The sequence below is a fragment of the Lutra lutra genome, chromosome 3 (assembly GCF_902655055.1).
Source record: "Lutra lutra chromosome 3, mLutLut1.2, whole genome shotgun sequence".
NCBI lineage: Eukaryota > Metazoa > Chordata > Mammalia > Carnivora > Mustelidae > Lutra > Lutra lutra.
In genome coordinates, this window is record NC_062280.1 from 96,927,450 (window position 1) to 96,942,553 (window position 15,104).

The window sequence follows — 15,104 nt, forward strand, 5'->3', positions numbered from 1 at the left end:
TAATGTTGCAATAAACACAGGGGTGCATGTGTCTTTTCAAATTAGTGATTTCATTTTCTTTGGGTAAATACCCAGTAGTGGAGCTACTGGATCATATGTTAATTGAGAGAACAGTGGATATACCCAAAATGGATATACCAATTTGGGTAATATACCAATATACCCACCAACCATGCATGAGGGTTCTTTTTCTTCACATCCTTGTCAACACTTGTTATTTCTTGTCTTTTTTATTTTATCCATTATGACTCTGTAGCCTTTCTGAATCACTGAAACCCTTGTAGCAGAGTTGGGTTTTATATGACTCACTATACTGCGTTTGATTATTACTATGTGTGTTTCTCTATTTGGTGTGTTCTTTGCATTTAAAAAAAAAAAAGGTGGTTTATACTTTTATTCTAGTAGAGATCTTTGCAGTAATACTTTTTATACTGTCCTTAATTCCCTTGCTGTAAGTGTTTTATAATCTGGTCTGACAATTTTAAACGCCATCACATCTGATTACCATCTTCTACCCACAACCTCACCTAGTTTTAGTCTTAGCTCTAAAACTAAAGAAATAAAATGCTCACCACTGGCCCTTTGCCAAAGTTTCTACAGTCATCTCTTGGTTGGATCAAGTTCATCCTCCTATACTATGTTGTTCAATATGAACAAGGCAGAAACTAGTCCCATGCAGCTATTTAAAAATTCAGTTCCTATGTTATGCTATAGAGTCTCATATGGCCAGTGCCTGTAATTTTGAACATCACAGCTGTAGAATGTTTCTAACACTATAGAAAGTTCTATTAGGGCAATTCTGGTGGACTCCTCAGAAAGGGTGCATGTGTACAAAAATTTATATGTGCAAAACCTCAGAGAAAATTTTCTTAGAGCCTTAATTATTTGGACATCTTGGTAGGATATAAATCTTTAGTTTGTACTTTTTGCTTACATTTTTTGAAAATGCTGTTCACGTTGTCTTGGGAAATATGACACCTGTCTAATTCTCTTTCCTTTATAAGTTATTTTTATCTTTTTCACTAGAAGTCTGGAGAATCTTTTTTTCTTTAAATATTTAAGTTCAGTAGTTTCAAAGTGATGTATTTTGGAGTTCATTATTTATGGTATTTTCCCCTGCATCTAGTGAAAGAGCCCTTTCAATATGTAAACTTGGGTTTTCTTTTATTTCCTGAAAGCTTTCTTGGACTGCAGTGTCAACTATTAGTTCTGTTCCAATATTTTGGTTCTTCCTCTGAGAATATGAATATTATTCCTACTTTTCCTATCTTTCATTTCTACTGGTTTCTCTTCAATTCCTTTTACTCATTATCCATTTTCTTTCTCTTGGCTGTTTTTGCTGCTTTTTCTTGGTACCTTTTATTAAATTTAAAAGTAAATCTATTCTCCTTTGGGCCCTCTGTAATTTAGTCTTTATTTTTGATAGGAGTGTCTTATACTTCTACTACTATCCTGAGTTAAACCAGCTTTGGTTTCATTTCTCTGTGGGGTTTTTTGGTCCATTTCTGTTGTTGGCTTTACTATTTCTGATTAAACATGATTTTTTCATATCCGCCATGCTGGTTTGAGGACATCTATTACAATTTTTTTCTGCTTCATGGTCAATTTTCTGGGAAATGTTTTTATTAGTTCAAACATTCATATCTGCATGTTCTGCCTTTTTTTTTTTTTTAAAGATTTTATTTATTTATTGACAGAGAGAGATCACAAGTAGATGGAGAGGCAGGCAGAGAGAGAGAGAGAGGGAAGCAGGCTCCCTGCTGAGCAGAGAACCCGATTCGGGACTCGATCCAAGGACCCTGAGATCATGACCTGAGCCGAAGGCAGCGGCTTAACCCACTGAGCCACCCAGGCGCCCATGTTCTGCCTTTTTATAATAGTTTTGTATGGATATGATCTGCTCTTTACCAATCCTAGTCATGTCACAGTTTAAAAGTGCCCTCTTCTGCACCGTTTCTTTAACGGACAGAGTAAGGGTGATAGAGGCTGGTAGGTCCTATTTCTCTTGCATTTCTGCAGGATCCCTAAATTTCCCATTTTTCTTTTTTGCCATCACTGCTTTATCTCAAAGGAGTATCATTCCTTCTCTATACATCTGTTTCTTGCCAAGGCAGTGTCTCTCTGAGTGTCCACTTCTATTCCTGCCCACTTCAAGCCCCTTCTCTATAGCCAGTGCTGTGAACTATCAAACCATACTTGCATTGAGTATTCTGCACTGAGTATTAATGTTAGGTTCTCTCCCTCTAGAGTGACTCTGTGATCCATCCAAGTCTCCTATATCCCTGGGCTCTTCTTTTTAAGATTCCCTGCCCCCACTCTCTATATACAGGCTTACAGCACTAGGAACTCCACTGAAATGTGGCTCCTCTATTTAAGTTAATTCAAAGGTCACTATAGTCTCTATTATCTTAGTAATGCTGAAGGCAAAGATTTATTATTTTTTTTTTTACTAATTTCATGGGGTTTTGGGGCAGCTAAGTGGGAAAGTGTGTAGGACAATTTGTTATCAGGAGGCTCTCACGATTCTCCAAAACTCCAAATTTTTTTAATAATTACAAAGCAGTCCACCAAATGATTATACCATCCTCAGTATTATACCATACTGAACCAAGCCTTATTTCTGAAACTTTTGTTGTATCTACCTTTTCACTAGAAAACTTTGTTGAACATCATTCTTCTACATTAATATTTCTGTATTTCTTATTATTTCCTTAAATTTTTTGGTAGTCAAACTGCTAGGTCAAAGGATGTGACCAGCTTTAAAGCTTCTAACATATACTATTAGACAGTCCAATGGTAAGCATTATATATAAAATATACATGTCTTATTCCCCAGCCTAGTTGCAACTAGTTCTTAAATCTTAAATGTGAATAGCAGATATACAAAAGACCCATTAAATTTCAATGCTTTGTTTCTCAAGTCCAAAGCTTTCATGTCTACTACAGTGAGTTTTTAAAATGCTAGAACACTTGTTAACTTTCTAGTATTGGATACTGAAACCTCAGTTACCTTTTCAGCTTCCCGTGTGTCATCAAAAAGTCTCCTCTGCCTTCTAGCAGGAATTGGCTTAGCTGTTTCCCAGGCTTCTACCCACATATTGCTTGGAATCTTCATTCGGGCACTCAGTTCTCCTTTGAGAACCATGTTGCCTTTTTCGTCAATAACCTCCTCTTCAATATAATCACGGGGTGAGTACCACCTCACAAAATCTTCCAGAAAACAACCTGGATTAGCTGCCTAAAATAAGGCAAAAAAAAAAATTCAGCAGAATCAAATAAAAATCAACAGGTAGTGATAAACCTGTTTACAAAAATCATACTTTCACAAAAAGCTTACCTAATCTTAACAAAACCTAATATGTGACATGAGTCTGGGTCTAACCTTTAAAACAGGTCAGATGTTCAAGTGTCAAAAGCATTTCCTTTTGTTATTTCCATTTTACAGAAAAAGAAAACGTGATGAATTTAGAAATAAAAAGTTGATGTGAAGTGAAAATAATTCTCTTAAATGTATTATAAGTTACATAAGTTAGTATAAAATTATAATATAACTACTCAATACTTGGAAAATATCAAATAAACTCAAGTAATTAAATAATATACAATATGATCAGAATAATAACACAATAATAGAAAAGCTCTACTCTTTTTTTCCCCTCAGTAAATCAATACTGGTACTGTAGTAAGTATCAGCTAACCTCAGAAATGTTCTATTCAGTCATCAAATTCTTGTGCTTTATATAACAAATTACTATCACATAAATTTTTTTTGTCCTGTTAAGGAACTGGAATTCAAACCATTGCTTTTCAGGTTTCTGAAACCAACTAATAAAACTTTTATTTAGTAGATAAGTCTATAGAATTAATGATGATGCATACCAAAATTCTTTAAGTAATTCTACAATTAAGACTAAGAAAAAGAAGAGGCTTCACAGTGTTAGTGGTAAGGCATGGAAGTCTTTTTTGCAAGTGTATACACAGAGATACACACACACACTCAAAGGATATGTGTGCATATATTAAACACATACCTTCTTGGTTAAATTCTCTACCATAACATATACTTACTGCCAAGAGTACTATTTTATTTTCCTGAAATAATTAAGTGATATAAACATTAACAAGGATATGCTAATAAGCAGATCATTTTCTTCCTTTTTAATTAAATTAACCTCCAACCAAAATGAAAATGGGCATGGTAAGAATAGTCAGTCTTAAATGTAAAGAGCCAAACTGCCCATTTCTCCTCATTGAGTTCACGATCTCTCAGCTTCACCACCCCCATCAATTTAGGAAATCCCCCCAAGGGATGAGGACTCAGAGGAAGGTCCTTAACTGAGAATCAACAACATAAACTTCTAAGGGCTATGACATCATGGCAACAACAAAAAAAATGCTGTGAACTGCAATGGATCAAGATTGCTGCATGACTCAGGATTCATGTACAAAGATCTGGTTATTAACCAGGCAACATCATACTCACATAAAAACGTAAGAACTTAAAGAAAATAATAATTGAATTCATGCACTACAGAAGTTAAAAAAAAAAAAAAACTTTTCACACAAAAATTCTTCCATCTGCCTGGACCTTACTGTACCAGATTGAACGTACAGTTACCAGGAGAGGGTCAAGGCTCATTTCAGCTATGGCTTTTCTTCTACTGTTAAGGTATGTACTCCAAGGACATGTTTGAGAATAGGCCCTGTCCTACCACAAGGTGTAGGTACCTCTGGTACATATCAGCATTCATCCAAAGCTCTGCAGACTCTCATAAGGGCCCCTAATACCGAGTCATCCCTATATAAAAAAGGAAAGGCAACCATGTCTATTTTAGAATGAATTTATAACCTTAAATATATTAACTGATTCCCACACAGAGGCAAATGTGTACATTGGCTATTTGTAATTAAAACCATGTTTTAAGAAATTTGTAGGTACTCAAGTTAGTCTAAAACAGTCTAATGAACCCAATCTTGTGAGGTACAGTGTTGTCATTATACAAAATGTTCCCATGAGGAGCCAATATGTTTCTATAAGGAAAACTTTTACAGTTCCACTTTGGAATTTCATCCTGTAAGTGCCTCTGCAAGGATGCTGTAGCAGGACAGGGGCAGATAAATTTGAAGGTAGCTACAAGTCAGGTATAAAAACAGCTACTAAAGAGGTCCTACCATGTACATACACCGTTTTCTACCTTTGTGATTTATCAGATGTCCTGAGAGTCAGCTGTCTCCTCTTTATCCATTCTACCAACTATTTGTTTTAAAACAATTAAGTCTCTCTTTCTTGCCTCATGGGAGAACAAAATGCTCAGATTTTCTGCATCATTTTTATCTCTAAGAAAAACATGTACCTCTCAAGAGGTTTCCTGAAGATTTTTTTTCTTTTGGTAAAGATGGGGGAAATAAGCAGAGAATAAAATCATTTCCTTTTACTCTTACTAAAATCTGCTAACAGGAAAGATAAAAGTGACATCGGTTTTCATAGGATATTTATATTGGAAAAAAAAATCAAACTCAGGCTGGCATATAGTATGAAAGCAGGACTGATTGGAAGCTACAGAATGGGGAGATGGAGGCCATTAGAGGTAGCAGCAGGTCAAGGAGGAAAATCTGGGTATGAGAGACAGTTGCAGTTATTAGCAGGAGGCACAAGGAAAGCCTACGGCCCCCTAGACTACCCACTTGGTTGTTTTGTTGTTGTTGTTTTTAATATACATGGTTTTACCTGGGCTTTCAAGAATAAGTAATTCAAAAACAAAAGACCTTTTTTCCTCCCTGGGGTTTTAAGCTAGTAAGCTAAAGGTCACTATTCTCTGAATCCTCTATGTTCTAATACAGGCCTATATCTAAGCTTAAAATAATCTTCTCCATGTAAAAATGCCCACTCATCCTAAAAGGTGACTCTTCTGAGAAACCCTCCATGACCCACTCAATAAAGTCAGTCACCTTTCTGACACTGCCTTCATAAGTGAATATCACGTTATTATTTACATAGATCTCCCTCCACAGCTTCAACAGACTGTAACGGAGGATAAGCACTGTATTTCCTACTTATCTAATCACACAACAAGTCGCAAAGTAGGCAAGCAAAAGGTCTGTTGAATGAAGCAGCCTATATTAAATCCTAAAGGTTTAGCATTAAATTGGCTAAACACACACAAAGAAGAAAAACATTCCAAAGCACATAAAGAAATGATTCAATTCTCAAGTTTTGACTACAATTCAAAGATTGTTCTTTTCTTTTTTTAAATTTAAGAAGCAAGTCTGGCTACAACCTTTAGGAGATAAATGTAGGTTGTTGTTAACTACTAAGAAATCAAAACGTTTAATAAAAAGGACATTCAGGCCTTCACACCACTTTAGAGAGTGACTTTCACAGCTTTATCCCAAAATAGCTCAAAATAGACTCCCAAGCTCTGACAGTGTGACCCACCTTAAAAGACTCCATATCTGAAAGCAGACAGGCACTCTGCATGCGTGCTCGGAGGTGAGCCCCTTCTGCTGATGTACCTAATTTAGCCAGAACCTCCGACTGCTCTTCTAGCAGATCTTCTGTCATAGGTGCTGGTTCCTTTGAAGCACAAAAGGACAAACCTCATGAATAGCTTGCTTTTTTTTTTTTTTTTTTTTTAGAAAAAGCAGAACTATAAAAATAGAAGACAACAATTATATCAGCTCTAGCAGTCACAAGATCTGTATTTAAAAGAATTTAGAGAAATTCACAAGTTTTTTGGAACCCACATAAAAAATTAACAAATTAATAATAGATATGACTTTCAGGACCCCCTCCCCACAACAAATAAGATTATCATGTCTCCCTTGACAGGATTAATAAAAGACAGAGGAATCTGGGTGCACTGAACATTTTCCTGCCTCTTAATTTTAAGAAGTGAAGTCTTAACGATATGCTTATATATGCCATCACAGTTACAACCAGGCTTTTATTGTAACTCGTAAGAGAAAAAAACTTGATGAATACAAAAATTAAAATAAAGGCAAATTAATTGAATCCCAACTAAAAGACCCCAAATAACTAAGTTTTATGTTGGAAAAGCTGCTTTGAGTATAGGTTCTAAAAATATTCTAATTACTAATTCCCACAAGAAGTTTTTGGACTTTTATTTTGAGAATCAGAGACATTATAGATTTTAATGGTAACCCCAAATAAAAAAGAAGCTAAGGCAAACCTAAAGGAAGACACAACTATAGAATCATTCTGAACATTCCAAGCTGTTCAAAGGCTCTTAGGAAAGTTCTATAAGAACTGATTCCATTAGCTTTTATATCTGAAATATGAAGCACTCAACAATCCAAAGACTAACCAAACAAAACTTGCCTGCTTTATTGTTAAAGCCAAAAAAAAAAAAAAAAAAAAAAATCAACTTTTCTATTCCTAGATAGTAACATAAAGCCCAACAGAAATAACTGTTCAGAGCATCTTGCCAATAAATACATTCCTTCTAGATTTAAAGAGCTTACTATAAAGCAGGGTTTTAGAGCCCCAGCACTAGTGACATTTTAGACAGGATAATTCTTTGTGGTGAGCCTGTCCTATGCATTGTAGGATGTTTAGCAGCATCTACTGTCTCTACCTTTTAGAGGGCTATAGCACTACTCCACCTCATGACAATCAGAAGTGTTCCCAGACATTACCAAATATCCCTGGGGGGCAAAAAGCACTCCCCAGTTGAGAACCACTGCCACAAAGATAAATAATTTTCACTAATATCTGTCAAAAATAAATTAAGAGCATGGTAAAACAAAAAACAAAGGAAAATAACTTTTCTTCTACTATCCTCATTTTTGAAACAAACCTAAATGGGGCACTTTCACACACTGCTGAAGAGAACATAATGTATAAACTTTTCTAGATGACAATCTGGGAATCAATACACAGCATTAATGATCATGCTCTCTGACCCAATAATCCACTTCTAGAAATAGCACCATAGGATTACTTATAATAGTGCGATAAATGGAAAGAATCTCGATGTACAATAATAGGAAAATTGTTTGATAAAGGAGAAATGGAAAGAAACTGCTCTACCAGTGATCATCTGTGGATTATAGAATTACAAATTTTTGTTTTCTTTTATGTAAAATGAACATGCATCACATTTAAAGTCTCACACTGATAACTCAGGGTTGAGTAATAATAGGTAAGGCAATATGACACAGTGGTTAAGAGCTTGGGCTCTAGAAACAACGTTCCTATGCTTGAATCCCAGCTCTAGGACCCTGGACAATCACTCAAGCTCTCTGTGACTCTTTCTTGTGAAGAAAAAAATCCTGGCACATATTCAATAAATGTTAGCTAGCAATTGGAAACAAAATAGTTAGGTTTTAATTATAACCTCCCTCTGATATCAAATACCACAAATTAAAAAATTATATGAACAAGAGCAGAGGCCTTCAGTCTCTTCCTTAGGTAGGAGCTACTCTGCTTCCTCCTCTCTCTCTCTTTGCCTGCCTCTCTGTTTACTTGTGATCTCTCTCTGTCAAATAAATAAATAAAATCTTAAAAAAATATATACAAACTGCTTACAAACTTTTAAGTAAATCCTTGCATCCTGAGAAGCAATACTAGCCACTTATGTCTTATAAGAAAAAGTGCTCAGAAGAATAAAAGTAAAAACTGAGTGCTTACTGTGTACTAAACACTGTGTTCACTTATTATGTGCTGTTTCACTTAAAATTCATGATTAGCTTAATGATAAACTCAATATGCAGAAAAGCACTGGATAAAATATAACACCTGTTCATGATTAAAAACCCTCAAAAACCAGGAATAGGAAAGAACTTCCTTAATATGATAAAAGATAACAACATCAGATACACTCAACGATTATTATATGTTTTCCTCCTGAAATTGAGAGCAAGAGCAGGTATCCATACATTAATCAACACAGTACTGGTGGTCCAGTACAATAAAGTATGAAAAAGAATTAAAAAGTATAAAGGTTGGAAAATCAAAATTCAAATTGTCTATATTAACAGACAGCATGAGTATATATACAGAAAACTCCAAATAATCTACAAACTGCAGGAAATAATATGTAAATGTGCTAAGATTGCTACATCCAAAGTCTGTATGCAAAAATCAACTGTTTCTACATTTTGGGGGGAAAAATTTCAATGGAATTTTTTTTTTTTAAGATTTTATTTATTTGAGAGAGAATGAATGAGAGAGAGCATGAGAGAGGAGAAGGTCAGGGGGAGAAGCAGACTCCCCAAGGAGCCGGGAGCCCGATGTGGGACCCGATCCCGGAAGTCCGGGATCATGACCTGAGCCGAAGGCAGCCGCTCAACCGACTGAACCACCCAGGCGCCCCTCAATGGAATTTTTTAAATGCCATTTATAACAATTAAGAAATAATGAAGACTATGAATTAAATCTAATAAAAGATGTGCAAAACCTCTACATTGAAAACTATAAATCACTGATAAGGGAAAGTAAAAGAAATCTTAAATAAAATGAAAGGTATTTCATGGTCATGGGACTCAAAATAGTTAAGAGGTCAATTCTCCCTAAATTAATTTATAAATTCAATGCAATATGGAATAAAAATCCCAGCAGGACTATTTTGTACTGTGAAAAATGACAAGCTGATACTCAAATTTACATAAAAATGCAATGGACAGCCATGATAATCTTGAAGAACAAAGTTAAAAGATTTATACCACAAGACAGAAAGACTGTAAGTTACAGTAATATAGTACCTTATTGGTACAAGGATAGAGAGTAGTGGAGAGAATAAACAGTCCAGACATAGACCAAAACACGTAAGATCATATGATTTACAACAAAGACGCTACTGCCATTTCTGTGGGAAAAAGCAGTTCTTTTGAATAATGGTGTTGGAACATAATTATATATCCTTATAGAGAAAAGACAATCAACCTTTTCCTCATACCAAACACAGTCAATCTGAGGTGGGTCACAAATATAAATGCAATAGGTAAAACAATAAAGCTTGCAGAAGAAAACATAAGAGACTATCTCCAGGACACTAGGGTAGAAAAAGATTTCTTAAAAGGGAGACAAAGCACTATGCACATAAGAAGAACATTGACAACTCAGACTTTATTAAAATTAAGAATGCCTATTCAACAAAAGGCATCATTAAGAAAATGAATAGACAAGCCATAGATTGGAGAAGTTATCTATAATATATATATCTGGCTAAAAACTCGTACAAAATATATGAAGAAACAAAGCAAAACAATACAAAAAAAAACCCAACTTTTAAAAAACAGGCAAAGATTCTGAATAAGTACTTCACCAAGGAGACAGCCAAATGGACAATATATAAAACACAATATATGAAAATGTATTAAGGAGCATCACTCACCAGGGAAATGTAAAAACATGAGATACTACTACATACCCACCAAAAAGCCCAAAATTAAAATGACTGAAATAATCAAGCATTCAGAGAAGTCTCAACATAGCAGACTTCAGACTGCTAGCCTCTGAAAGGCCTGTTTGCAAAGTTGACCCTCTGCTGGCATCTAGAAACTTGGATTCTGACAGGGTCCCCATCATACTCAGAACTGATAAAAATGGCACAATGTGCCTAAATTATTTGTGCAAATGATATGGTTTATGCTGAACACCTGCTTTCCTTCTGGTAATCTGGAATTAAGGTACATGCTAGGTGAAGGGTGCCAATGTGACCAGCCCTCCAAGTAAAACCTTGGAGCACTGACCCTCTAAAAACTCCCTCTGGTAGACAACATTTCACATGTAATCATAATTTATTGCTGGAGTGAGAATTAGGCATATCCTGTGTGACCAAACTAGGAGAGGACTCTTAGAAGCCTGTGTGATATCTTCCAAACTTTGTCCCATGGGCCACTTCCGATTCCTGATTTTGCTTTGTATCCTTTTACTATAATAAATTATAGCTATGAGCACAACTATATGCTGAGTCCTGTGAGTCCTCCTAGGAAGTCATCAAACCTGGGACTGGTGACACACCAAATGTTAGGGATTATGTGGAATCAACAACAATTGTTATACATTGTTGGAGGGAATATAAACTATTCAACCATTGGGGGAGACCATGTGGCAATATCTACTAAAACAAAAACATATTTCTACCATATGGCAAAAACAATTCTACTCTTAGAAATGTATCTAAAAGAAAATGAGTGCCTACATTCACCAAAAGACACTTAAAAGAATGTTCATGTATTTGTAATAGCTCAAACTATAAACAACTCAAATTCCATCAGCAGGTGAATGGATGAGCAAACTATGGCATGTTCACATAACAGAATACTATAAAGTAATAAAACACACACACAAATAATGACTCATGTGACAACATGGATGAATCTCACACATGGTAGTTTAAAAAAGGCTCAATGCAAGAGTAAGAAATGCATGACTGCTGAGTTTATATACAAAAGAGTAAGCAGAACATAATTGCATGGTTGAGATTCAAAAACTGACAAAAATTAACCTATAGTGATAAAGTCAGAAAAAAACTTACCTGGAGGGGAGTACTGGGTTATGCTATCCAATATACCAGGCTATTTAAATTTAAGTAAATTTAGTAAATTAAAAAAAAAAATCAGTTCCTCAGTTGCATTAGCCACCCTTCAGCACTCAATGGCCACAAATAGGTAATAGCTATAGTACTGGACAGGATAGACAGAAAATGTCCATTTCTGTTTTCACAGAAACTTCTATTCATCAGTATTGTTCTAGGATGATGAGAATTTTCCACATCATGATCTGGATGGTAGCTACCTGAGTTTTCAAAAATGAAAAAGCTCACCAGCAGTAGCCCTAAGATTTGTATACTTTATATACAGTTTATAAATCAATAAATAAGCAAATGTCTTTTAAATGACAGGAGAAAACATGTACAACATATATAACAAAGAATCTATATCTAAAATATGAAGGACTGATATAAGTCAGCAAGAACAGGTCAGCAACCTAAAGGAAAAATGACAGGGAAGTTAAAGAAAAAGATGGCCAATAAACGTACTAAATGATGCTTAAGTTCATAAAAAAATCAGAGAAAACAATCTAAAACATAGAGATACTACCTTTGTCCATTATAGTGGTAAAAATTTACATGACTGGTAACATCAATTACTTATAAAAAATTAAATAAAATATGAATATAAGTTCTATGAGTACAAGAACCTTACTGTCTACTGCTAAATCTCCAAGTTCTAGAATAGTGGTTGGCATATATTAGGCACTCAATACAGGTTTGTGTGAGGAAGGAACTGAGAAAGGGAAGTTGAGTAAAGAATAGTATTCCCTCGGGGCGCCTGGGTGGCTCAGTGGGTTAAGCCGCTGCCTTCGGCTCAGGTCATGATCCCAGGTCCTGGGTTCGAGCCCCGCATCGGGCTTTCTGCTCAGCGGGAAGCCTGCTTCCTCCTCTCTCTCTCTGCCTGCCTCTCTGCCTACTTGTGATTTCTCTCTGTCAAATAAATAAATAAAATCTTTAAAAAAAAAAAAAAAAAGAATAGTATTCCCTCATTCCTATATATGCACCAGTGACCAGAGTATTAAAAAGGCACAGCCTTTTTGAACAGAAATTTTGTAATGTGTGTATCTGCTTATCTAGCAAATCCTTTTCTTATCTTCTTCCTTAAGAAACATTCATATGTGGGAGTGCTTGGGTGGCTCAGTCAATTAAGCATTTGCCTTTGGCTCAGGTCATGATCCCAGAGTCCTTGGATCAAGGCCCATATTGGGCTCGCTGCTCAGCGGGGAGTCTGCTCTCCCTCTCATTCTCCCTCTGTGTGCTCTCTCTTTCTCTCTCTCAAATAAATAAAGTCTTTAAAGAAAAATTATTCCAGTGTGAACACACAATATGTGAAAAACTGCAAGAGTTTGTACTGTAGCACTAGAATAGCAAAAACTAGCAAATAACATACCGTGCATTAAGAAGGGAATGGTTAAAAAAACTATGTCTCTTCTATGCCATGAAATATTATGCAGCAATTAAAAAGGAATAAACTAGACCTACATGTAATGACATGGAAAGATCTCCAAGACATACTAGGTTAAACAAAAAGTTGTACAACAATGCATACAATTAAAAACAAACAAAAAAGAGGCGCCTGGGTGCCAGAGTTGGTTGAGCTTCTGACTCTTGGTTTCAGCTCTGGTCATGATCTCAGGGTTTTAAGATGGAGCTGAGCAATGAGAGTCTGCTTTCTCCCTCTTCCTCTGCCCCTCCCCACTACTCTCTCTCTCTCTCTAAAATAAATAAAATCCTAAAAAAACAAAGTCCAGACCAAAAAAATCCACAAAACTATGTATCTTATGTATACACACATATATATATACATCAATATATATCAATATATAGTGACAGGTATAAGGAATTATAACCCAAACCAGTAACAATAGCTACTTCTAGAGATGTGAGCTACTAGTAAGTAGTGGCTTTTATTTTTTCTAGATTGAGTTTTTCACAATAAAATATATTCACGTACTTATGTAAAAATAACCCAGTGGAACTACTGTTCTTCCTTAGGTGTTAAACTGTTGCTGTTCTACTTCCTAATGGTGTAAAGTGGCTTCGAACTGTATTTTTGAACAGACAAAACTAATCAAATAAATTAAAGGGTTTTTACTTTTGTTCCATCTCTATTTTTGGGTTTTGTTTCTGTGTATTCACTCATTTTAAGAAATAACATATCACCTTAACCATGATGAAGTACTATCTACTCTAACTTTAAAACATTTCTCAATTTCAGAAATGATAATACCTGAAAGCCCCAATAGTTTATTTAGATTTGAAATCTTAGATCTTTGAACATAGCTTATTTAAAGAATTGCTCCTACCCAAAGCAATCATTCCCTACTAGAATGAAGATATAAACAACAAAATAAAAACAATTAAAACTTAAAGAGCCAGTCCATATCCTACCTGGGTCACTGGAATATAGAGAGGTTCTCCATTATGTAGCAGTGTGAGTTTTCCATGCTGATATAGTCGTCCTTCTGGTTTTAAGCTTGTCATCTCCTTAGGCCCTCCTTTCTTGGCACTCTCTTGTCCGTTTCCCTTAAGTTCTTCAGTATCACTTAGGCATTCAAAAAATTCTTCTTCACTGTCACTCCAAGAATCCCAAGATTTTCCTACCTCTCCCTTTTCCTTATCCGTATCTTTTAGATTATCTGGCCCCAGCTGATCTCCAGCTTTTCCAGCATCCCCTGGATGCATATCTGAAGTATTTGTCTTTCTCCCCTCATCACGGGCCTTCTTTCTTTCAATACAACAATTTAACATCTTAAGAAAACAGAAATAACATTTATATTTAAATTAGTTAAGTAAAATAAAAATCTATCCACTTCTTCAATATTTAATTTGCCTACTCCACCCCTTCCCTGGACCCTGTTGTGAATGACAGTGACTACAAATAACCTACAGCAGCATGACGAGACTAGCCTATAATTCATTACTATATTTAGTATTAGAATAAACTCCAATAAATTAAGACCATATTTAGATACTGTCATTGGGAAATCTTTACCTGTAGTTTCTGATGTAGTAAACAACATCTTAGATCTGGGGGTCCACTTGCTAATCTATCAAATAAAGCAGTGGGAAAAGTTTTAGTAAAATGGCTCCAGGTATGCAAATTTCTTATATGACTATAAATTTCAGCCATTTGATAAGAAATCAAAACTAGATTTCAATACGTAGGATAACTAAGATGGGGCAAATAAGAATAAGAAATCAAAATTTATTTTATCCTCCTTGTACACCAACAGCAAATATATTTTTCAAAGTATAAAAGCAAAGTAATAATAGCTCTCAAGGGAAACTTAAAATGAAGAAATGTCTCTAAATCCACCCCAGGGATTCAGCTAGCATACAGTATTTCACACCATACAAAACAGATTAGATTACATATTCAGTTCTCAATGATTATAATGGGTTCTCAATATTAAAAACCATTCATTTTCACCTCTCTTTTGCCAAGGGGAGCCTGAACTGCCTCTAGTTCTAAACCACTAAATTCCCAAAAATTGGCCAAGAAATAATCCAGCTAAGCAGAGACTGGCAAATAAAATAGAAGTAAATATTTTTCGCTCAATCACCAATTTATATTACTAATAT

At 35.2% G+C, this 15,104-nt stretch overlaps 1 protein-coding gene across 2 annotated transcripts in view; it reads right to left on the minus strand.

Moving 5' to 3' along the window:
- Positions 1 to 15,104, minus strand: part of RAB3GAP1 (RAB3 GTPase activating protein catalytic subunit 1) — a 116,546-nt gene that overhangs the window by 19,105 nt on the left and 82,337 nt on the right. For both annotated transcript variants that reach the window (XM_047722510.1, XM_047722511.1), the window contains exons 16-19: positions 14,515 to 14,569; positions 13,911 to 14,270; positions 6,437 to 6,574; positions 3,011 to 3,238 (exon numbers count right to left, since the gene is read on the minus strand). In XM_047722510.1, coding sequence (XP_047578466.1) covers positions 3,011 to 3,238; positions 6,437 to 6,574; positions 13,911 to 14,270; positions 14,515 to 14,569 — 781 coding nt within the window. The remainder of the gene's footprint in view (positions 1 to 3,010; positions 3,239 to 6,436; positions 6,575 to 13,910; positions 14,271 to 14,514; positions 14,570 to 15,104) is intronic.